At 43.9% G+C, this 21141-nt stretch overlaps 2 protein-coding genes across 2 annotated transcripts in view; both read left to right on the top strand.

Annotated features, from left to right (window-relative positions):
• The first annotated feature begins 2963 nt into the window (after window positions 1–2963).
• Window positions 2964–11366, top strand: dtl (denticleless E3 ubiquitin protein ligase homolog (Drosophila)). Its single transcript, XM_055873132.1, has 15 exons — window positions 2964–3256; window positions 3685–3789; window positions 3895–3987; window positions 4256–4317; window positions 4427–4547; window positions 5019–5084; window positions 5492–5607; window positions 5714–5787; window positions 6027–6130; window positions 6406–6510; window positions 8065–8177; window positions 8319–8408; window positions 8772–8910; window positions 9198–9841; window positions 10050–11366. The coding sequence occupies exons 1-15, from the start codon at window positions 3205–3207 to the stop codon at window positions 10134–10136; spliced, it is 1971 nt and encodes a 656-aa protein (XP_055729107.1). The 5' UTR covers window positions 2964–3204; the 3' UTR covers window positions 10137–11366.
• A 138-nt stretch (window positions 11367–11504) lies between these two features.
• ppp2r5a (protein phosphatase 2, regulatory subunit B', alpha isoform) overlaps window positions 11505–21141 on the top strand; it is a 76778-nt gene continuing 67141 nt past the window's right edge. The window contains exon 1 of the mRNA XM_055873134.1: window positions 11505–12682. Within this exon, the coding sequence (XP_055729109.1) occupies window positions 12538–12682 (145 nt within the window). The 5' untranslated portion in view covers window positions 11505–12537. The remainder of the gene's footprint in view (window positions 12683–21141) is intronic.

Below are 21141 nucleotides of genomic sequence, written 5' to 3'. Positions count from 1 at the left end.
TCATCTGGCCGCACCCAACCCCGTTACGAACAGCTCTACACACCTGCCAAAAGAGGCAGGCTATCCCGGGCCAACCAAAGATCCGTAGTGCTATGGTATCATTACGTTTAGGGGGATTCTGACTTAGAGGCATTCAGTCATAATCCCACAGATAGTATCTTCGCACCATTGGCTCCTCAGCCAAGCACATACACCAAACGTACTTGGGTGATTTGAGTGCGACCGCGACAGGTGGGTACGCTCCTTTGAATTTCATCAAGTTGACATTCAGTGATCTGTGCCCATTGGGAACCTAGGTTTCTTCCGTCCATTTTATGGATACGCAGCAAATCAATGGCCGTGGATAGCACTAGCCACATCAGATGTACGTCTCCCTCCCCAGACAAGCTGGTGATATCTCTTCCCCACTTCGTAGGGCATGATCCAGATCCATCCAATGTCCTATCACTGCGGGGCCAATGGATTTAGTCTCCACCTCGAGTCTAGTGAGCGTAGAGGAAATCTCCCCACCTACAATGTGTGGTGTCCAGCACTCAGGCAAGCCTGAGGCCTGGTAGTGTCAGCTAATGGCCACTACACGCTCCAAGGAGCGTGGAGGAGGGCTCCCACATAGAATGTGTAGAGTCCCGCACCCGGGCGGACCGGAGACCTGGCAGTATCCATAACAGCTAACCACATTCCATCTCCATTTAGTGCTCCACTGTTAGCGGGTCCAGCCGAAGCCAGCGTTCAATTCAAACCTTTGCGGTTTATAGTTAGCTAAGTATACAGGGGACGTGTTTAAACGTTTCACCACAGCCGCTCTGTGGTCAGACTGATGCCAGTAGTACACTTTCATCAGCCGTCTCCCAGGACTTAACTCCCCCCTCCCAGCCACAGCCAGGGATGCGTTCGAGCCATCATTCTCTGATTGGCTTCTTGTCAAGGTCAGGATTCATTTACAAGAGCCTCGCAGCAAATCATTGTGTCTGGTGGAACCGCCCTCACATTTTCATGCTTGACCGAAAGCCCCATATTCCAGGACAAACTGCCGCCTTCCGTTAACGATCAACAGCCGTCACCATCTGCAGGACTCTCTTTGCGTATGGACTAGTACCGAGGTAATTCCCACTTGGTTTGCATCGTTGGCGACACCTGAAAACAGGTGACATACAGGGAGGGATTGGAAGAGCCCTGCTAGAGGACTATTTCCTTATCTCCCTTACTAAAGCTAAGGACTCCTTAAGAGAGTAATTGTTACTCCCGTCGTTTACCTGCGCTTCATTGAATTTCTTAACTTTGACATTCAGAACACTTGGCAGAAATAACATCGCGTCAACACCCACCTCGGGCCTTCGCAATGCTTTGTTTTAATTAAACAGTCAGAACTTGTGCGGACCAGGGGAATCCAAGTCAGCTGCTAGGCCTATGCGACCCACCGGAGACCCACCGGCCTATGCGACCCACCGGAGACCTAGCGCGAACAGGGCCGGTGAGCACAGTAGCTGGGGAGATCCGCAAGAAGGGCCCGGCGCACGTCCGCCAACCACCGAACCCAACCCCCCACCGGTCCGCCTTCGGCCTGCCGACGGACACCACCCCGACAAACCCCCGCACGCAGCTCCTTGCGAGACCACGCACAAGAGACCGCGAGATGTGCCGCACAACGAACTTCTAACGGTGGCGAGAGGGTGACGGAGCAACTTCTCTCCCAGCCACGGCTTGAGCCCCGCGACTTCCTTTACCGACATTGTTCTAACATACCAAAGGCTGTTCATCTTGGAGACCTGCTGCAGATATGCGTACTGCCCAGCGCAAGATTTCCACTCTCTCCCCAGAGAGAGCTCACCGGACGCCACCAGAACTGCGACCCTTTCCAGGGCTTGGGCCCCTCTCTTGGGGCGAACCCATTCCAGGGCACCCTGCCCTTCACAAAGAAAAGAGAACTCTCCCTGGTGCTTCCGCCAGCTTCTCCGGGATCGGTCGCGTTACCGCACTGGATGTTTCGCGGCGCTCGTCTCCGTCAGTCCGTGGACATTCTGAAAGTAGTTTGAGGTCAGTAGGTCACAAATGAGAAAGTTTGAAAAATGTATGTAAAATCTTGTGAGATGAAAATGGACAAACTAAAGGGTGTGCAATGTGTAGGCCCACTGACTGTACATTCTGAACCTTGTTTGAGGTCAGTAGGTCAGGTCACATGACCAAGGAGCTATTGAAATGTAGAAAGTATGAAAAATTAATGTAAAAACGTGTGAGATGAAAATGGACAAACCAAAGGGTGTGCAATATAGAAGGGTAGTCAGTGGACATTCTGAACCTTGGTTGAGGTCAGTAAGTCACATGACCAAGGAGATATTGAAATTCGAATGTAAAAAAAGTTTGTACTTTGTTTACGCTTCCTAACTAATACAAAATGCTGCTCACATTTCCACATGTTTATTAGCTTTGGAAAATGAATTAATTTCCAAATCGTGAAAATAAGACCTGTGCAATTTTGGGGAAGACGACCACTACTTCACATTGCTAGCCAAGTTTCCAAGACGCAAAACTGTAATACATGACACAGTCAAACATTTAGATCCAAGCAGTCTAACTGGGCAATGTCTGAATGTAGCTAGCTAGTTTTAGTTTGCTCATCACTGTGACGAATAGCTAACAAGCTAGCTTGTCATTTTAATTGTAGTAGCTAGCTTAGCAAGCTAGTTGCTTGATGACTGGTTAACTGTACACACCTTTGTCCAACTCCATGAAAGCTGAATTTGTATCAAATTCTTGTTCCCCATAACCAGCCTCTGACAAGAAAGGACGTGCAGTTAAAAGCGACATTGCTTATATTTTAGACTTCACGTGAAATAACTTTATATTCTCTTCAACAGTATCAATTTAGCCACTGAATTTAGCATGTTTCATTCCGCACGAAGGTAGAAAGTGACGTAATACAGGAAGTATCAGATTTCCAACCAATCGGCGAGTGTGATGTAGATTTCGCGGGGGATTCGTGTTATATTTCTGTTACTTAAGATTTTTTTTTATGTATGTATGTATGTATGTTAGTTACTTACTTACTTAGTTACTTACTTAGTTACTTACTTAGTTACTTACTTAGTTACTTACTTCAGTTCGCGCGAAAGGGGAGCCACGAATGAACTGATGACCACCGCACAGATATTAATCTGAAAAATCGAAATATTAGAAAAATCGTCTCGCTTCGGCTAAGTTACAGAAATGCTTTTTCGCTCCATTGTTGACAGAGGAGTCTGTGGACGGAGGTGCAATGGTAAGAATGTCAATATATAGGGATCCAGACAGTATTCCGCCTGGTTTGACTCTTATTAACGTTAACTAGCTATAACGTTAGTTAGCCTAAGCTAGCTGGCTCAGCTGTGTCCACTTCAGCGTTGTTGGCTGCTAGGCTGGCCACTGTGTGTCGACTATAGCTATATCTATCTACTCAGTCGATTGTTGACTCGTTCATAAAAAAACAATAGTATCCTGATCATGTTACTATCTTATACTCGATGGCATATTTTCATTGAATATATGTGTCTTGTTAATTGTTGTTGTGGGAAGTACTGGTAACTAACTATATAACTAGTGACTAAGCCAAGGGCCTACCCAGGCCGGACGGGGTTTAGGGTGGTTATCCATACAGTATTGCACTGCATGTTCCTGAGTGGCTTACATTATTTGTTTATTTCCCAACAGACCTCAGCCCAAAATACAATTTGTACTCTCTGCTGGACGGCTACCAGTGTGCCCGTCATGATGAACACATCTCATACGGGAATCTGGGGGTCGCCTTCTCTACAGGTAATACAATAAATGTACTCTGTTTTTAAAGGCGACAACCACGAATCACTGTCCTGATTTCGTTATTTATTTATTTTTTACTGCATATTTTCCTGTCGATTTCAGCCCCGGGGCTGCAGGGCGTCCTTGCGGTGGCCAGTGATGGGGGAGTCCTGAGGCTGTACAACACAGAGAACCGACAGAGTCCACTTATGAAAGGTATGTTATGCCTGAGTGACAGAATCACACCACCAACAGAGTAACTCTAGTACCTTGTTTATTCGGCTCAGACAACAGATGGTATGATCATGATGCTCCCTTATGATGCAGACCTCCTTGGAAGGTTGTGAGGCACACCACTAGTTGTGTGACTAGCCAATAGTCACCGCAGCTGTCAGAATCACCAGTCTAGCTTGTCTTGTTGTTGGACCATGAAATATCATCGGAGGCCAATTGAAGTACAAACTTAATGTATTCTATTCCACAGAATGGTTGGCACATGATAGTGCTATCTTTGACCTTGCTTGGGTGCCAGGGGAGGCTAGCTTGGTGAGTAGAAGTTTTTCCTGGTTGTTTCACACACAGTGATCAGACTAGTATTTTTTATAGACATTTTATAAGAGACATGATAAAATTATGTTTGTATTTTCACCATCAGGTGACCGTGTCAGGTGATCAGAGGGCCAAGCTGTGGGATGTGACATCAGGGGAGCTCCTTGGTAGCTTCAAGGGGCACCAGTGCAGCCTCAAGTCTGTTGCATTCACACAGCAGGAGAAAGGTAAATTTCTAATCAATTCAATATAACTTTATTGTCCCAGAGGGATAATAAATCCGATACGTCACACTAACTGTGCCCCAGTCCCCCAACTTTTCTGACCGTTTCCGCATGTGATGGCTGAGGGAAAGGTTTTGTGTGTGTGTGTATATATGTCTGCCTTTTTCTACGTAGTAGACATTCTTCCTGAATGCAGAGACATTGCTTGCTGCATCGAGTGTATGGTCTTTCAGGCTGTACATGTGTATAGCCATGCCACAAATATTTGTTATTTGATTATTCGTATTCTGACCAGCTTCACAGCTCAGCTACTGAAAACAAAGCTCTTCTTAAACGACTGCTGCAGAGTTTCTGTTTTACTCCAGGAGACCCCATGCTTTTTAGGCCAAATACACACTTAGTTGTTTGTGTCCGGACACTTCTTCATGAGTAACCATGGTAACCGTCCACTCTGGCTTCTTTCTTCTCCCACAGCTGTGTTCTGTACTGGGGGCCGAGATGGGAATATTATGGTCTGGGACACAAGGTGCAGCAAAAGAGGTAAGGCCAGACATAAAAGTGATTACGCTTTTCTTTAGTGTAGACGATGTTTGAGTTTTTCAGTGAGTAATCTTGAAACCCGGAACTAAAATCTTGGGTTATTGCATCAGATGCTCGATTAAGTTCTGCTTGGACACGTGTTAGAAAATATACTATAACGTGGAGCGATAGCAGGCCGGTAACTCCATTCCCCTCTCTCTGCAAGTTGGCCAAATGTCCACTTTTCGAAATTTGAAAAGAGGCATACACCTGTCCAAATGATCAGTTACAAAAAAATCTGTGCACCGGTACAAAGTACCTTGTTAGTCATCACATCCTACAGTTTGTTGGCAGATGCTACTATACCATTTATGTAGTCTGTCCACAAGAGATTATTTGGTGAGTAATGGAGTTTGTTTTTTCTTCAGATGGCTTCTATAGGCAGGTAAAGCAGATCAGTGGAGCTCACAATAAGATGGATAGAAACACACCCTCTAAGACGAAGAAGAAACGCCCCGGCACACGCGGCATGGACCCCTCTGTGGTCAGTGGTAATATGCTAATACCCTTAACAACTGACTCGGCGTCAGCTTTGTTTTTAATGTTGAATAGGGGACTGGGATAACTGATTGTCTCCATCTCTCTTGTAGGACTCCCAGCAGAGTGTCACGGTGGTTCTGTTCCAGGATGAACACACACTCATCTCCTCAGGTGCTGTTGATGGGTAAGAATAATCTAATAACACAGGACCATATTCATTGAGACACACCGTAACATAATGTTTTACAACGGGAAACTAAAGCAAGCATTTCTTATTAGACAAATTCAGATGGTACCACCCTGTTTCCTTGCACTTTGTGCATATTGAACATGACCAGATGACTGTCGTAAGGATGTATGTGACGCCTGCATCACGCAGAATGATTCTGACATGAATTGTGACGTATTTATCCTCCTAAACAGGATAATCAAGATGTGGGACCTCCGGAAAAACTACACAGCGTACCACCATGACCCCATCCCCCTCCAGGCATACCCGTACCCAGGGACTAGCACACGGAAGCTAGGTGGGTTTTCTCAAACATGGCTATGGCCCAATTTGAATTCTTCAAAATTGCATCTTCCCTACGTTGAATTAGGCTAATAACTTATCAGACCTCACTGAATTGGTGAAAGCTATTTGGTGTCTGGAACCCCTACTTTCACCTAGCCAACAGTATCAGATCAGTGATTACTTCAAGGAATGAGGGAAAAATTTTACAAGTATTCAAATAGCGCCTAGGTTGAGTCAATTTTTGGCGTTTCCTAGTGTAGAACCTGACCTGTGTTGTCTGTGTGACAGGTTACTCAGGGCTGGTGTTGGACTCCACTGGCTCCAACCTGTTCTCCAACTGCACTGACAACAACATCTACATGTTCAATGTCAGCGGGCTGAAAACCACTCCAGGTAAACAAATGCTCCATACAAAGCTCATTCTGTGTTATCCTGTTTCTATGGCTACATCCATCAGAAGCATGTCTGCATTCAGCCCATGACTTTGTTTTATAGCAAGTTCGTTACCACCCATTCACATTCAGCTCCAGCACGCCATTGTTTCAATCTGCCAGTACCACTGTTTACCACCAGATGGGGCTGCACACTACTTCTGTTCAGTTGAGGCTATTTGATGTATGGGAAGCTGTCTGTCAGTTTGGCAAAAATGCCATACTTTGGGAAGATTCATTTGCTTAAATAGCTAGTTGTACAGCATGGGGTTGCCAACCTTTTCAAAATGTTGTGTGTAATTCCCCTTTTATTCCGGATGTGGCTGTTATAATTTCATGGCAAAGTTAGAAAATAATAGATAATGATATACTTACTCATGATATACTTCTGCCAGGTAAGCCTACTTTTCAGTTAACATTTTAATTGAGAAGATTTTGGGGATAGTATTTCTGTCAAGCCACAAGATGGTTGTCACATCCACTGGCTGGCTACGCATGGAGTGCAAGACAAACCACACAGACAGACAGAGACAATACTACTGGAAATTAATTATTGTGATAAGTTTGGCTTTTTAAACCAATATTGACTAACTAGGTGTGGGATAATGTCAATGTTGTGTTGATTAGATATTAGCTGGGAGCTAATGGTGTCTGATACTTGTGAGATTTATTTATGACAGTTTGCGGTGGTACACCTGAAAATTGCATGTACTTTCAGAATTGTTTGGTGAGCTGCGAGCAACTGGTAGCTCACCATCGACCTGTTAGAGACCCCTGCTGTACAGCATAATAACACATAATGAATTTGGCTACTGTCATTCATGTGCCTGACACGTATCATAATATATCGTCTTTACAATAGCCCAGAGGTTGTTGAATGGCTGAGTGGGTACCTCCGTGTACAAGAGACTGTCTGACAGAAAGATGAGAAATACCTCAGTGTTTGTGTTGTTAATGAGTCATCAAAGTCTGGGTTGTGTTCATTTGAACATGCAACAGAAAACAATTCAGGTTGCAATGGAAAGAGAAAATTAGCAGTTCTTATTGGACAAGTCCAGTTAGTCCCTCCCTGTTTCACTCAATTCCCCTTTGGTGCTTAATGAATTTATCGTTTGTGTGTATGTATTGATATGTAGTTCTGTCCTTGAGCTGTTCTTGTCTATTAATGTTCTGTATTATGTCATGTTTTGTGTGGACCCCAGGAAGAGTAGCTACTGCTTTTGCAACAGCTAATAGAAATCCTAATAAATACCAAATATGGCCCTGGTATTGTTTGCAACCACTATTCCTTAGGAATTAGCCAAGAATGTAGCCCAGGGGGCTTTGACCTACCATGTGACCAGTCTCTTGACCAATCAAGAAATAATATATGGAGAGCCTCTTAAGGATCCTATTTGTTGACCACTTTGTGTACTCGCACTGTATACTCTGAACAACTGAAATGTTGTTCTGGTGGTTTCACTGTCCAGTTCTATGCATGTTATTCCTGATGTTCATACATGTCTTTCTGTTGCAGTGGCAGTCTTCAGTGGTCACCTCAACTCCTCGTTTTACGTGAAGTCCACTGTTAGCCCCGACAACCAGTTCCTGGCTAGTGGCTCAAGTGACCATCATGCGTACATCTGGAAGGTGAGCTGCCATTTTGATTTGACCAATCCAGTGAAAACTTTTGAAAAGCAGATTGATAGACGATTGCTGACAAATCAAAATGCTTTGACTATTCTATCCATGCATTTATTAGTGTCTTGCCAACTTATATTCCGACTTCAGATCTCCGACACAAAACAGCCTCCCATGATGCTTCAGGGCCACAGCCAGCAAGTGACCTCCATAGCATGGTGCCCCACAGATTTCACGAAGGTGAGATCTACGATTTTGTCAATGTTCACATAGCCAGCGTGATTTTAGATGAGTTTGAGAACACTCATCCTGCAGCGGCCAGGAAAGATACCCTGTAAGCTGCCTTTATATCCGTTCTGTGTCCCTGGAGAAAATGTTTTCAGTTTGATCTGCTCATTCTAAATATTATTATTTTGCCATACACAGAATTGTGGTAGTTGGAGTGGTCTGGAGGTGGAGGTGCAGGTTGGTAGCCTGGGTAGACCAGACTAAAATCTGTGTTCACCATTGAAACAATGATGAGTGCAGCATTCAGTCTGGTTTAACCAGGCTAGGACAAGTGCAGGTTGGGGCCCTGTGTAATCTCATGTTCTGTCTTGGCAGATTGCTTCCTGCTCTGATGACAACACCGTACGGATCTGGCGTCTGGACCGGGGTACGGATGGAGCAAAGTCTTCTGTCGGAGAGGCCAATCTGGTGGGCTGGGCATGTTCTAAACCTGCCACCACCATGCACAGTCCAAGTGAGTACCACTACTGCTGCTATCTATCAGTAGAGAGGGGTTCCATTAAATGTTTTACATTCCAGTCAATTAAAGAATTGGATAGTACAGTTCATCTTTACTAATATTGCCTGATGAGGATTGGCAGTATCTAAAATTCCATATCCATTGCGGTGGTTACCATCCCCAAATGCTTTTACTGATCTGTATAGCCTGTATATTGCCAACCATAACAAAGATGACTATCTCCAATTATTCTTGAACAAGCTGAACTCTTGATTGAAACTAAAACTCTGTTTCTCTCTCAGTGCCTTTGAACCAGGCGGAGTGCACCCTAGCCAAGAGTCTGGGGGCCCTGGCCTCCCCCCAGCCTGCCGCCTGCGCTCCCAGAGGAGCAGACCTGCCTCTCGCCTCCAGCACCACCGCCGCCTCCCCCCTTCAGGCCCAGGGCGCCAGGGCCCCCCTCATACGTCAGAAAACGCCTTCCATCAGGAACTGGTTTGCCCGGACTCCCGGGGAACAGATCACCCCTCCTCTCCGCAAGGTGCTTAGTCCCTGTCCCGTACCTACCCTTTCCTCGGAGAGGACGGCCGAGTGCCGGCTGGAGATTGGTGACAGTGGGGCGGCAGGGGGCTCTGAAGGTTCAGAGGAGTGTGACTGCATCACAGGGCTCTACCCCGCAGCCAAGAGGAGCCGGGGACTAGCAGGAGTGTGCTGCCCTAGCCAGGAGTCACCTCATGCGGGCACAGAGAGGAGCGAGGCCTGGGGAAAAGCAGACCTCCAGGTGGAGGACCAGAGGCCTGTCCCAGCCACACAGGCAGACAAGGAGAACAGCTCTCCAGAAGGGGCAGACTGGTTGTCAGCAATGAGCCAGAAGCTGAGGAAAGGTTTGGGAAAACCCAGAAGCACCAGTGCCCCCAAGAGGCAAGATGGCAGGATACCGACCTCACCGGTATACACAAGATCCTAAAATTACAAGTTGACCAGAAATGTATGAAGTTTATTGATGTTCTTAACAGGATTTGCGCCATCTCTTTTACGTGTTTTTAATAATATGATAACACATGGTGTTCCCAATGTAGAAAAAACATTGATGTCTCTTACTGAATATCCAGGAACCTGTTATCATTTACCTTTCTCCTGTTCCTTCCTCATCCCAGGCAATGTCCTCTCCCTCCTGGGCAATGCGCTCACCGAAATCCATTAAGAAAATATCTTCCTCGTTCCAGCGAAGGAATCGGGAGTGATCAGCTTGGAATGAAATGGTTTTCTCAGTGCTGATTCAGAGAGACAATATTTAGATTTGTAACAAAAAATATATTTCCTATATATGTATTTTAATTTGGATCACTGTTCAACATAGAGAAATCTTTTAAAGATATGAGGGTTGATTCTTAACCTTAATATACCCAATATTGCACCCATTTTTGAGGATCATTACAATGAGTTGTCCACTCAACATAGAAGACAAACATACAAGAGATTCCTGTTCTCACGTCTTTATTTTGTACATTAACTTTATATACAATGATCCGCTTCCCCTCCACCAATCCTAACCTTAACCATTAAATGAGTCTAGGGGCAACTTCACCCTACACCATTCATGTCTGCACAAGTTTGAATTCCAGTCTTAGTTCCCCATTCTGAATAATTAGCTGTGTCACTACCAAATCACACTATAAGTCATGAGTATTCACAAAGGCCATGAGACTAAAATTACCATTAGTAAAGTCTAATGTCAGATTTCCCTACAAAATATTTAGATGATAATGCAGAAAGCAAGTCCCTAGACATGACAATACTTATAAAAGTACATTAAAACTAAACTTTGGGTGAGTTAGTAGTGTTGTTAGTACTACATTATAACAGTTCACAGCCCATGCAATGCTGTTCAAAGGTTTCTGACACTGGTCTCCAACCTGTTTTTCCAGTATACTTTCCACTTCTGTTGTAACTTGACATGAGTTTGCACTGTGTTAATCCTGTCTTCACATACACCATGATAATTTTTACTGAAAGGAGACTAAGAATGCATGATAGTTTGTAGTCCTGTCAACCTGTAACATTCTTTTGTGTCTGTCTGAAACATGATTGTCTGGTGTCTGAGCTAGTGCCTCCATCATGAGAACATTTTCTTCTGCTCTCTGCATGTGATCACATGTGCAAAGGTTAGCATGCTACTAGTGCTGGGGGCTTACATTCAGAGGATCACATGATTGTGGGGTCAAACAATCTTTTTAACCTCACACCACACTGTTGGATCTCTGCTGCAAATATAGGTGACATTAATTGGATGTTAGTGTATCATCCTGATGGATAAATATAGTAAGTGATGTAATTGCAACCTGTGCCTGGCCTCAAAAGAACCACTCGCCTGAAATGACAATGTTGACAATTTTTGTTTATATGGACACAGTATCCTGCCTATTTATAAACGTTTCCAGTTGCCAATGTACTGGTATTTGTTTTCTGTGCAATATGTCACATGGTTTAGAGCCCAGTCTTAGTCGAATTCAATTGGTAAAAAAAAAGAAAGAAAAAAAGGCATGAGCATGCCTGTTTCAACATTCTGGTTGGCCACTGCAGTTGTCTGTCAAAGACGTACGCTTTTGTCACAAAATGCAATCCGACAACGATGTACTCATAAAGCTGTTTATGGTTTCACTGAGTTTGCAGTGTGGCTGCTTTTTACATGGAATTGTGTTATCTAATAAATCGAAAAAGTTATTGACGTCCGATTACAAGTAAAAAGTGATTATCGGTGTGTTCAGTGCAACTCGATATTTCCGACTAAATGGACACGGGAAAGTGCTGAACATGACTCCATTGGCGCCGTGGTTCTTCCGATATACGAACGTTACTGAGTAGTTCGAGGTTGCCAGACTTCATTCGTCCAGACTGTTTTTCATTTTGACAAAGTCAACTGCTGCTAGAAGACACGGAATACAATATTTATTTTTCTTGTGGAAAATAGTATGAATTTCATCATGACAGTTCGCTTTAAATTGTAAATGTTCATATTATTTAGGTAACGGTACGTTTTAACGAAGCAGCTAGCAAGGTAGCTAACGTTAGCCAAGCAGCCAGCTGGCTAACATTAGCATTTTTTGTCTGTCATTTAAAAAGCTAGCACTGACAGCTAGTTTTATGCTAGTTAGCATAAGTGTTCTCTCTGAAGTAGCTAACGTTAGCTGGTTAGCTATAAAATGACAATTATAGCAACAGGTTGCTATATTGCAGAAATTACAAGTTAAATATCCCCAGCAATTTATTTAAGCAGTGTTTCTACTGTCAGTCTATTAGCTAACGTTAACCTAGATACGTTTTCTCATAAATCTGTCATGAGTTGGCTGGCTTGTTGATACGCGTAGCGTTAGCTAACGCTAGCTAGTTTTCTAAACAGCTCACTGGACTCAACAAGCGGGACGAAAATGCGGGCTTTACATGGAAACTGATTAACTAGCAAGCTTCAGTGGATCAAACAAGCAGAAGGTGTTTTTCAAAGTTGGCTGTTTACGCCATTATTTCAAGTTGCAGAAGATTTTGATGCTCCTGGGCTGGGAGACATAGCCCACTTGTGGAACACCCTAAATCTATCGTTGGTGCACATGTCCAAAAATACTTCAACGATACAGTTGATGCTTCAAAATGTCGGCGATCTCTGCGTCTGAGAAAGTGGACGGGTTCACGCGAAAATCAATGAGGAAGGCCCAGAAACAGAAGAAATCTCAAGGGTCGTCCCAGTTCCGAACTCAAACTTTTACCGAGCTTTCACCCTTGCCGCAGCTCAAAGGTAAGAAAAAAAAAAATGCTGCCTGAAATAGTCTCAAGTGAAAGGGTGGCGGTGTTGACACTTCCCGTTTACTCTAGCAAACGTGATCAATACCTGACGTAGTCCGACATTGACTATTTTCTACCAATCTGTACAGTCAGACGATCTGTACAGAGATAAAAAATGTGTTGGTCAATGAAACGCGGAAGCTTTGGGTAGCTAATGACAGTGGCATTTTCAGCCTCTGTTTTTTGGCAGCCAGCTGTGATGTATGCTCACAAGGAGGACTGAAGTGCAATCCTGGCAAAGTAGGCTACATCGAGAGAATGAGAGATTGATCTAATTGCTGATACTTTTATGTATATTGTGCACTGCCTACGTTTTAGCTGGTTTGAAATCTCCATCAGTGCCTGTCAATTTCTCCACTCAAATAGTACCGTTATTATTTATGCATGGTAATTGCTCTTTTGACAGCTATATATTTTGTACAGTACTACTAGTCACGACGCATCTGGATAGTTGTTGGTTATTTTCCTGTACAAGACATATGGGCCAAGGCCAGACACATGCATTCATTTATGTTTTGAATCCATGAAAACTACAGAGCCCTCTAAACATAGGCCTACTACATTAACTTTATATTGTTTGTTTTGGTAAGGAGGAGCCTGCATATCAATGAAATGTTGCGTTCTGAGAATTTCATCCTAGCTGGAGAGTGATATTTTGTACACCTTGGCAGCCAGGAGAACTGTAATGTAGCCTATGATCTATACTGAACAAAAATATAAATGCAACATGTAAAACCAACATGTAAAGTGTTGGTCCCATGTTTCATGAGCTGAAATAAAATATCCCAGAAATGTTCCATATGTACAAAAAGCGTATTTCTCTAAAATGTTGTGCGCACATTTGTTTACATCACTGTTAGTGAGCCTCTCCTTTGCCAAGATAATCCATCCACCTGACAGGTGTGGCATCTCAAGAAGATGATTAAACGGAATGATCACCTTGTGCTGGGGACAATAAAAGGCCGCTCTATTGTTGTCACACAACAATGCCACAGATGTCTCAAGTTTTGAGGGAGTGTGCAATTGGCATGCTGACTGCAGGAATGTACACCAGAGCTGTTGCCAGAGAATGACATGTTAAATTCTCTACCATAAGCCGGCTTCAGCGTTGTCTTAGAGAATTTGGCAGTACATCCAACCGGCTTCACAACCACAAACCAAGTGTAACCAAGCCAGCCCAGAACCTCCACATCTGGCTTCTTCACCTGCGGGATTGTCTGAGACTAGCCACCTGGACAGCTGATGAAACTGTAGGTTTGCACAACTGTCAAAAATCGTCTCAGGAAGCACATCTGCGTGCACGTCGTCCTCACCAGGGTCTTGACTTGACTGCAGTTCGAATTCGTAACCGACTTCAGTGGGCAAATGCTCACCTTCGATGGCCACTGGCACACTGGAGAAATGTGCTCTTCACGGGTTAATCCCAGTTTCAACTGTACTGGGCCGATGGCAGACATGTCAACTTTGTGAACAGAGTGCCCCATGGTGGCGGTGGGGTTATGGTATGGGCCCGCATAAACTATGGGCATTTTATCGATGGCAATTTTAATGCACAGATTCCGTGACGAGACCCTGAGGCCCATTGTCCGTCATTCATCCGCAGCCATCACCTAATGTTTCAGCATGATAATGCATGGCCCCATGTCGCAAGGATCTGTACACCATTCCTGGAAGCTGAAAATGTCCCAGTTCTTCCATGGCCTGCATACTCACCAGACATATCACGCATTGAGCATGTTTGGGTTGCTCTGGATCGACATGTACAACAGGGTGTTCCAGTTCCCGCAAATATCCAGCAACTTCGCACAGCTATTGAAGCAGACTGAGACAACATTCCACAGACAACTCTGCGAAGGAGCTGTCAATACTGGCCGGTTCTCTGATCCACACCCCTAGCTTTTTGAAAGTTCTCTGTGACCAACAGATGCATATCTGTATTCCCAGTCCTGTTAAATCCAAGATTAAGGACTAATGAATTTATTTCAATTGACTGATTTCCTTATATGAACAAAAATCTTTTGAAATTGTTTCATGTTGTGTTTATTTATGTTCAGTGTAGCTTCTGTCCTGGGCCTTGAATGTAGTGGCAGATTGCTAAATTACAGGTAGCCTTTGTTTTACTCAGAGGTTCTTCAATATGGAGACTTGACATAGAACAGTGACATTGAGAAGAATGTTCACCTTACCTCATATAGTGCAACATTGCAAGTTAGTTTCACTGGAGGGAATGGTAATTGTATGCTGCCAGTGCATTGTTACTGTTAAATCTGAGTCTGTTGCTATGCCCTGCCATATGCCTTGCAATTTTTGTTTTATAGGACATTTCAAGATGGATACTATAACAGTTGCCTCAAAATGAAAATTTCTAAGGTCAAATTCCTCAATCCAAACCGTTGTCAGACACAATGAAACCTATAGATAGGGATTACATTGCTTCATGCTCAGCAGTATTATTGGGATTGAGAGAGCGGTTCAGAATCCAAAACCGCTCGGCACTTTTAAGTGCGTACCTCCTTTTTATTCTTCATTCAGCAATTATGCCAAATTCAGTCCTGGCCACACATACTGTATTTCAATGACACGTGTGAATTGAGCGCCTGTGTTGAACTTCTCTTAGTCAACCGACACTTTGTATGATCAAGAGCTTGGTTATTATCTGATGAACTCCTAGTGTGTGTGTGTGTGAGAGACAGTCCGCTATATCTGGGGCCCTGGATGGGGCAGTGAAGATGGGACTGAAAGCCTCACACTGTAGCCTAAATGAGGTGATTGGGGTGTGTGTTTTAAAAAGCAGGGTAGCCACCAAGTATCAGGATCCAGCCTGGGTAGTAATTGTTCATTCAATCATCATGAATTATTCCTGATGGGAGAATTGACTAGATAATCCAAACCAGGTCATTTGTACAGTTCATTAAAGGAAGTTGATCCCACCACTCCCCAAATGTAGCTACAAGGCATCTGTGTTACAATGACAATTTGATCTTTAATGTTTATGCAGAGTAATTTATTGAGCCCCAATAGAGAATTATGTGTCGCTGAAGCCTGTCTGGGAGAGATGTCAATGTATTCAGGAATATGAAAGTATCTCCTTTCACCTTAAGAGTCCATATTGGAAACTCAGGATTCACACTATACTCACGTCTACTGCATGGTATGAGGGAAGACTGCTAAAACTTAATTTGCTAAAGCAAAACTTCTCACTGACTTCAGCAGTCAAGTTCAGACAAGTTAGCCTGCCAACATGTTGAAATGACAAGGGGGAAAAGTGCAGACACTGAACCTTGGGCCTACATGGCATTGACTAGGCTAATGCTGCTTATGGATTGAGGGAATGTTTGACTTGTTTATTTGTGACTTTTCACCTTTTTGTTTGGTTAGAAACATAATGTGCCATTATACACTACTCTGAATAAAGTCATTGATGGATATTACAGAGTAACGTGTCACAAACAGCCCCACACCAGCAGGACCGGAAGGACCGAGGGAGAGAGCCTAGGGGGCTTCGGGCTTCCCTCTGTGGGGTGGTTTCCCACCTGCGCCCCCCCCCCCTTCCATGACCTGCAGCAGCAGGCTTCCTCTCCTGATTTTTAAACTCAGGGAGGGGGGTGGGTATGGAGCACATGATAACAGATTATCTTTCTCCTCTGTTTGAATGTAAATTGACCACTAATGCCGATTTTATAAAAATAAAGTTGATCAGTAAAGTTCTCAATTAGTCTTTTATTACTGTTTAGTAGCTAGTACTAACATGGTTAACTAGCCTAGTATGTGGTTTCATGGCCCTTTAGATTCTGCGAGATAGTTGTAGTCGACCATAACCTCCTAGGCTACTCTTGTCTGAATGGGTGGCATTTTATTAATGATGTCACAGACTGGTTCAGCTCTGGGTGATAATGCTGGATTGACTCGCACCCCTTGAATGGAGGATTGTGTAGGGGAGGGGGTTGGTATGTGGGTGGAGTGTTTTGTCGGGGGCAGTATTCCAGGCCAGTGGCGGGTGTTACTGCTTGTGTGCATCGAGGACCTTTTTGAGACTCAGAAAACTCCCGACTTGAACTCTGAGGGAGTACAGGATGAACAAAGTGGGATATAATCAGATGTGCACCATGTTGCATAAGGACAAAGATGTGGGGTTTGGGCATTGGTCAGTGCAAGTACAAAAAAATGTGTGACTATTTCAGCATTTCTGACAGAATGACCTGCAGAATGAATAGCTGCAAGAATGCATGTCTATTTGAGTGACTTGACAGTAATTAGGCACAGTGGTTGGGGGTGATGAGGGGAGCTAACTGGACTTCTTGGTGAGGTTATGATCGCCATGACAGGGATGCTCGTTTGTCGTCAGACAGGATTCTGATTCACCCCATCAGCTCTCGCTCTCCCTCTCCTTCCCTATTTCTCTGGAGCAGAGACCTCATCCAACCGCTCTTGTTTTGGCTAACCTAGTCTGTCTGTTTCTCTGATCCCCATCTGTATGCCAGTGAGAGTAATCGGAGAGGTAGCCTAATGTTGTCTTGAGTGAAATGGGTTGCACAGTGGACGAGTTGCTCACCTCTTGTGTCGGTGTAGTGTGGTTAGGCTCTGATGTATTGATTTGAGCGCTGGTTGTTATGGCAAATTAATTTGGGGCAACTTATTTGTGGTTAGTGCCGTGTGTGGTTGTTTGACTCTGCTCAGGTGTGTGCCCCACACAGAGGTTTACGCCTCGCTCATTTGATTCATGACTGGTTCCATCAGTGGTTCCCAGGAATGCTTTCTGCCTACTCCTCAGAGGACTCACTCTGGTTCCCCCTGTTGTTCCCAATCAGCTACAGGTCGATTTGCTATGTCATTCACGTTTAAGTGGTCCCTGGGTATAAAGATGGATAGGTGAAGGCCTGAACTGTTTTGATTTCTGTTAAATCCATATCCCTGACAGGGAGCGATGTGGTTGAGTACCTCCGGTTTGATATAATTGGCTTAGCTGTGTCTGCACAACACTGATAGGGGAACGACAGCTTTGGTTTCATATTTAATGCCTCCATCCTCACATCACCTCTTTGTGTAAAAGTCATTTTACACAAATAATTAACCATTTTATTCATGTTGTGAAAAAGTGTTTTCCTCTGGTATAGTCCTCAATAAGCCCACACAACATGGGCATATTTCCCAAAAAATAAACAGCTTGGCATTGCTCATATTTCTTGACGCATTCTAATAGGCTACCCGTCATAACTTAATGGCATTATTACACTTTAACCCACAATCTATGCATCATGACAATAGCCTAAATCTGAGTTTTCTCAGCTTCAAGTTCCCTGGTGTCCACATCAACAAACTAACATTTGTCCAAGCACACCATGATAGTCGCGAAGCGGGCACGACAAAACCTATTCCCAAAAATATTTGGCATGGGTCCTCAGATCCTCAAAAGGTTCTACAGCTGCACCATCGAGAGCATCCTAACTGCTCGGCCTCCTACCGCAAGGCACTACAGAGGGTAGTGCGAACAGCCCAGTACATCACTTGGGCCAAGCTTCCTGCCATACAGGACCTCCATACTAGGTGGTGTCAGAGGAAGGCCCTAAAAATTGTCAAGGACTCCAGCCACCTTAGTCATAGACTGTTCTCTGCTACTGCACGGCAAGAGGTACCGGAGCACCAAATCTAGGTCCAAGATCTACCCCCAAGCCATAAGACTCCTGAACATCTAGTTAAATGGCTACCCGGACTACTCGCATTGCCCCCCCCCCCCCCTCTCCACACCACTGCCACTCTGTTGTCATCTATGCATAGTCACTTTAATTAACTTGACCTACATGTACATACTACCTCAACTAACCGATGCACCTGCACATTGACTCTGTAGCGGCACCCCCTTGTGTATATATTGTTATTTTTTTTTACTGCTGCTCTTGAAGTACTTGTTACTTTTATCTCTTATACTTATCTGTATTTTTTTAACTGCACTGTCGGTTAGGGGCTCGTGAGTAAGCATTTCACTGTAATACCTGTATTCGGGACATGTGACTAATAACATTTTATTTGATTCATGTTATGTTTGCGCTCCTTCCCAATATAAAGTAATTGGTCAGTTTGTTTAAGTACCTGTGTGCAGGAGTGAGAGAGGGGCTGTGTAACCTGTTGTACAGAAGCTAAATGGCTTTACTACACAATGTTTGGCCAGCTATAATGCATGAATCACAGTATAGCAGGCTGGGGAAGTACTGCAGCTGTAGATATGCTGATCTTTCATCCTGCAGTAGAGTTTCTGGAGTGTTTATAGCCCCATGTTGTGTGATAAGACACTGAAATGATGACTCACTGGGAGACCTGCATTGTTGCCATGGCAGCCAGAAGCCCTGCAAGGTATTTCTCAAAACATGCTAGACCGAATTATTATTATTTTTTTATTTTTTTCCTGAAGATAGCCGGCTTCATTTAAAGTCAGACTTCAGCGGTGTTCTAAAGCTGGATTCTGATCAAACCCTTGCCATTCTGGAGCAATTCAAACACTGATAAGTTAGGCCGATAGCTAAGTCTGTGTCCTGCTTTGTTAAATGCACAAAGTTGCCATTGACAACTCCTGACTAATAGATTGATAGGCTTTGTCATATGACTTACTTGTTTCCACTGTGTGTGTGCTAAAACAGGGTTTCCCAAATTCTGTGCTGGGACCTCTCCTGTGTGCATGTTTTTTTTCCCGTAGCGCTACACAGTTTATTCGGATAATGAAAGCTTGATGATGAGTTGGTTATTTGAATCAGCTGTGTAGTGCTAGGACAAAAAACAAAACTTTGTTTAGATATCAAGAGGTTTCGGCGAGCTGTTTAGATTTAGCTTAATGGATGAGTTGGTCTCTTTTTATTCATATGCAAACTGACTCATTTGCAATGGATGCTTGTCAAGTGGTAAATATGAGTGTAGTCTAGTTTGCCATTTGTTCATGTTTTTCAAAAGAAGACAAATGAGCGGAGGACATGCTCTCTGTCAACCACAACCAGACACTTTGCAGATCACTTACATCAAGTTTAGCTTATTGTTAGCCCATCACAGCCTGAGTGCTATGGCTGGCACCTTTGTGTGCAGATTAGGAAGTGCACTCTGTGGAAGAGTGCACTTCCTTCTCTATGGGTGGGAAAGCAAAAAGCAGCCTTGGGTCTTGGCTGCAACAGTGTGTAACCACAGGGTTACAAGATCAAATCCCCTGGTTGATGATTTATGTAATACCAGAGCATTACAAATAGATAGGCCAGACTGAACAATGTAAAACATGTCTTTTATTTTTTTTCTTCCGTGATTATTTGTGTGGGACAAGACTTAGTATGCAGTGTAGTGTTATACCTCTTCATGAGGTCAGACATCTAAGCACAGCCCGGCCCCCTCGGTTAGTCTAGCTGACAGACGTCTTTCTCGAAACCCAGTACAGAGCTCTACAGTGCGACAATTTTACTGGCATATGCGCCTAAAAATAGATGTGGACGAACTGTAAAAGTCAAGTATGAGCACGTGCGAGTTGATTTATAGCAAAGAAAATGCCGTAGCTATTTTCAAAGTATTTCTGACGTTTTGTCTCATAGCTGTTAGCTAATCGCATAAAGAACTACGAACTCATAAATGGAATCTTTCAGCACGGGCACTATTGCGTGGTATCCTTCTCTCACCGCAACGGGGCTGAGCGCACTGTGAAGTGCTGAAAGATACGTTTTGAGCATAGATGTTGGTCGAATTTACCCCATACGCTACTAAAGGGTGACTTTTTCCTTTTGTTTCTTGGCCATTTACGTCGTTTTGTTCACGATCTTGGTTGTTTTTCAATGTTAGTTTGAGCTTGCTCAACTGCTAGCGAAGAGATGTCGGAGAATCTAATTTCTCTGACAGACAGGAGTGCCTCGTTACCACGGTTAACGGCCCACCACTTAAAAGGGCAGCTGATCATTGTTCTCATGTTCAAGAACTTTGTCATTTCTTATCATAAACTCTAACTCAAATACTTTCATTGTGTGCCTAAATTTATTTTAGGAGAACATGCTCCTTGTAACGTTTTGATCACACCGACAGCGTCATTGCACAAAATAGCACGCAGCATCATCTGGATTTATATACAACAAAAGTTCAACATGTACCTTCTGCTACCATTTCTATCAAGTTTGACGCATATGTTTGATAAATTCAAAGTATGCACCACACCGAATGCACTGCAAATGCCTTTGCAACGCAATGCTGCAAGGCAAACGCAGCGTTTCATTGGAAATGAATACAATTCTGGTGTATCAAAATGCAATGATGCTGTCGGTGTGATCGAAGACACACTCAAGTGTCACCGTGTCCCATAGAAGGAACTGTTGTAACGTGATTTAAAGACACCTGCGCTACGGATTCCTGGGCGACAGGTGGGGAATAACACTTCCGGTACAGTTGTTGAGGCCAAAA

Source organism: Salvelinus fontinalis, chromosome 20 (assembly GCF_029448725.1).
Source record: "Salvelinus fontinalis isolate EN_2023a chromosome 20, ASM2944872v1, whole genome shotgun sequence".
Classification (NCBI taxonomy): Eukaryota; Metazoa; Chordata; class Actinopteri; order Salmoniformes; family Salmonidae; genus Salvelinus; species Salvelinus fontinalis.
The sequence above is the reverse complement of the archived record's forward strand: the minus strand, read 5'-3'. Positions and strand labels throughout refer to the sequence as shown.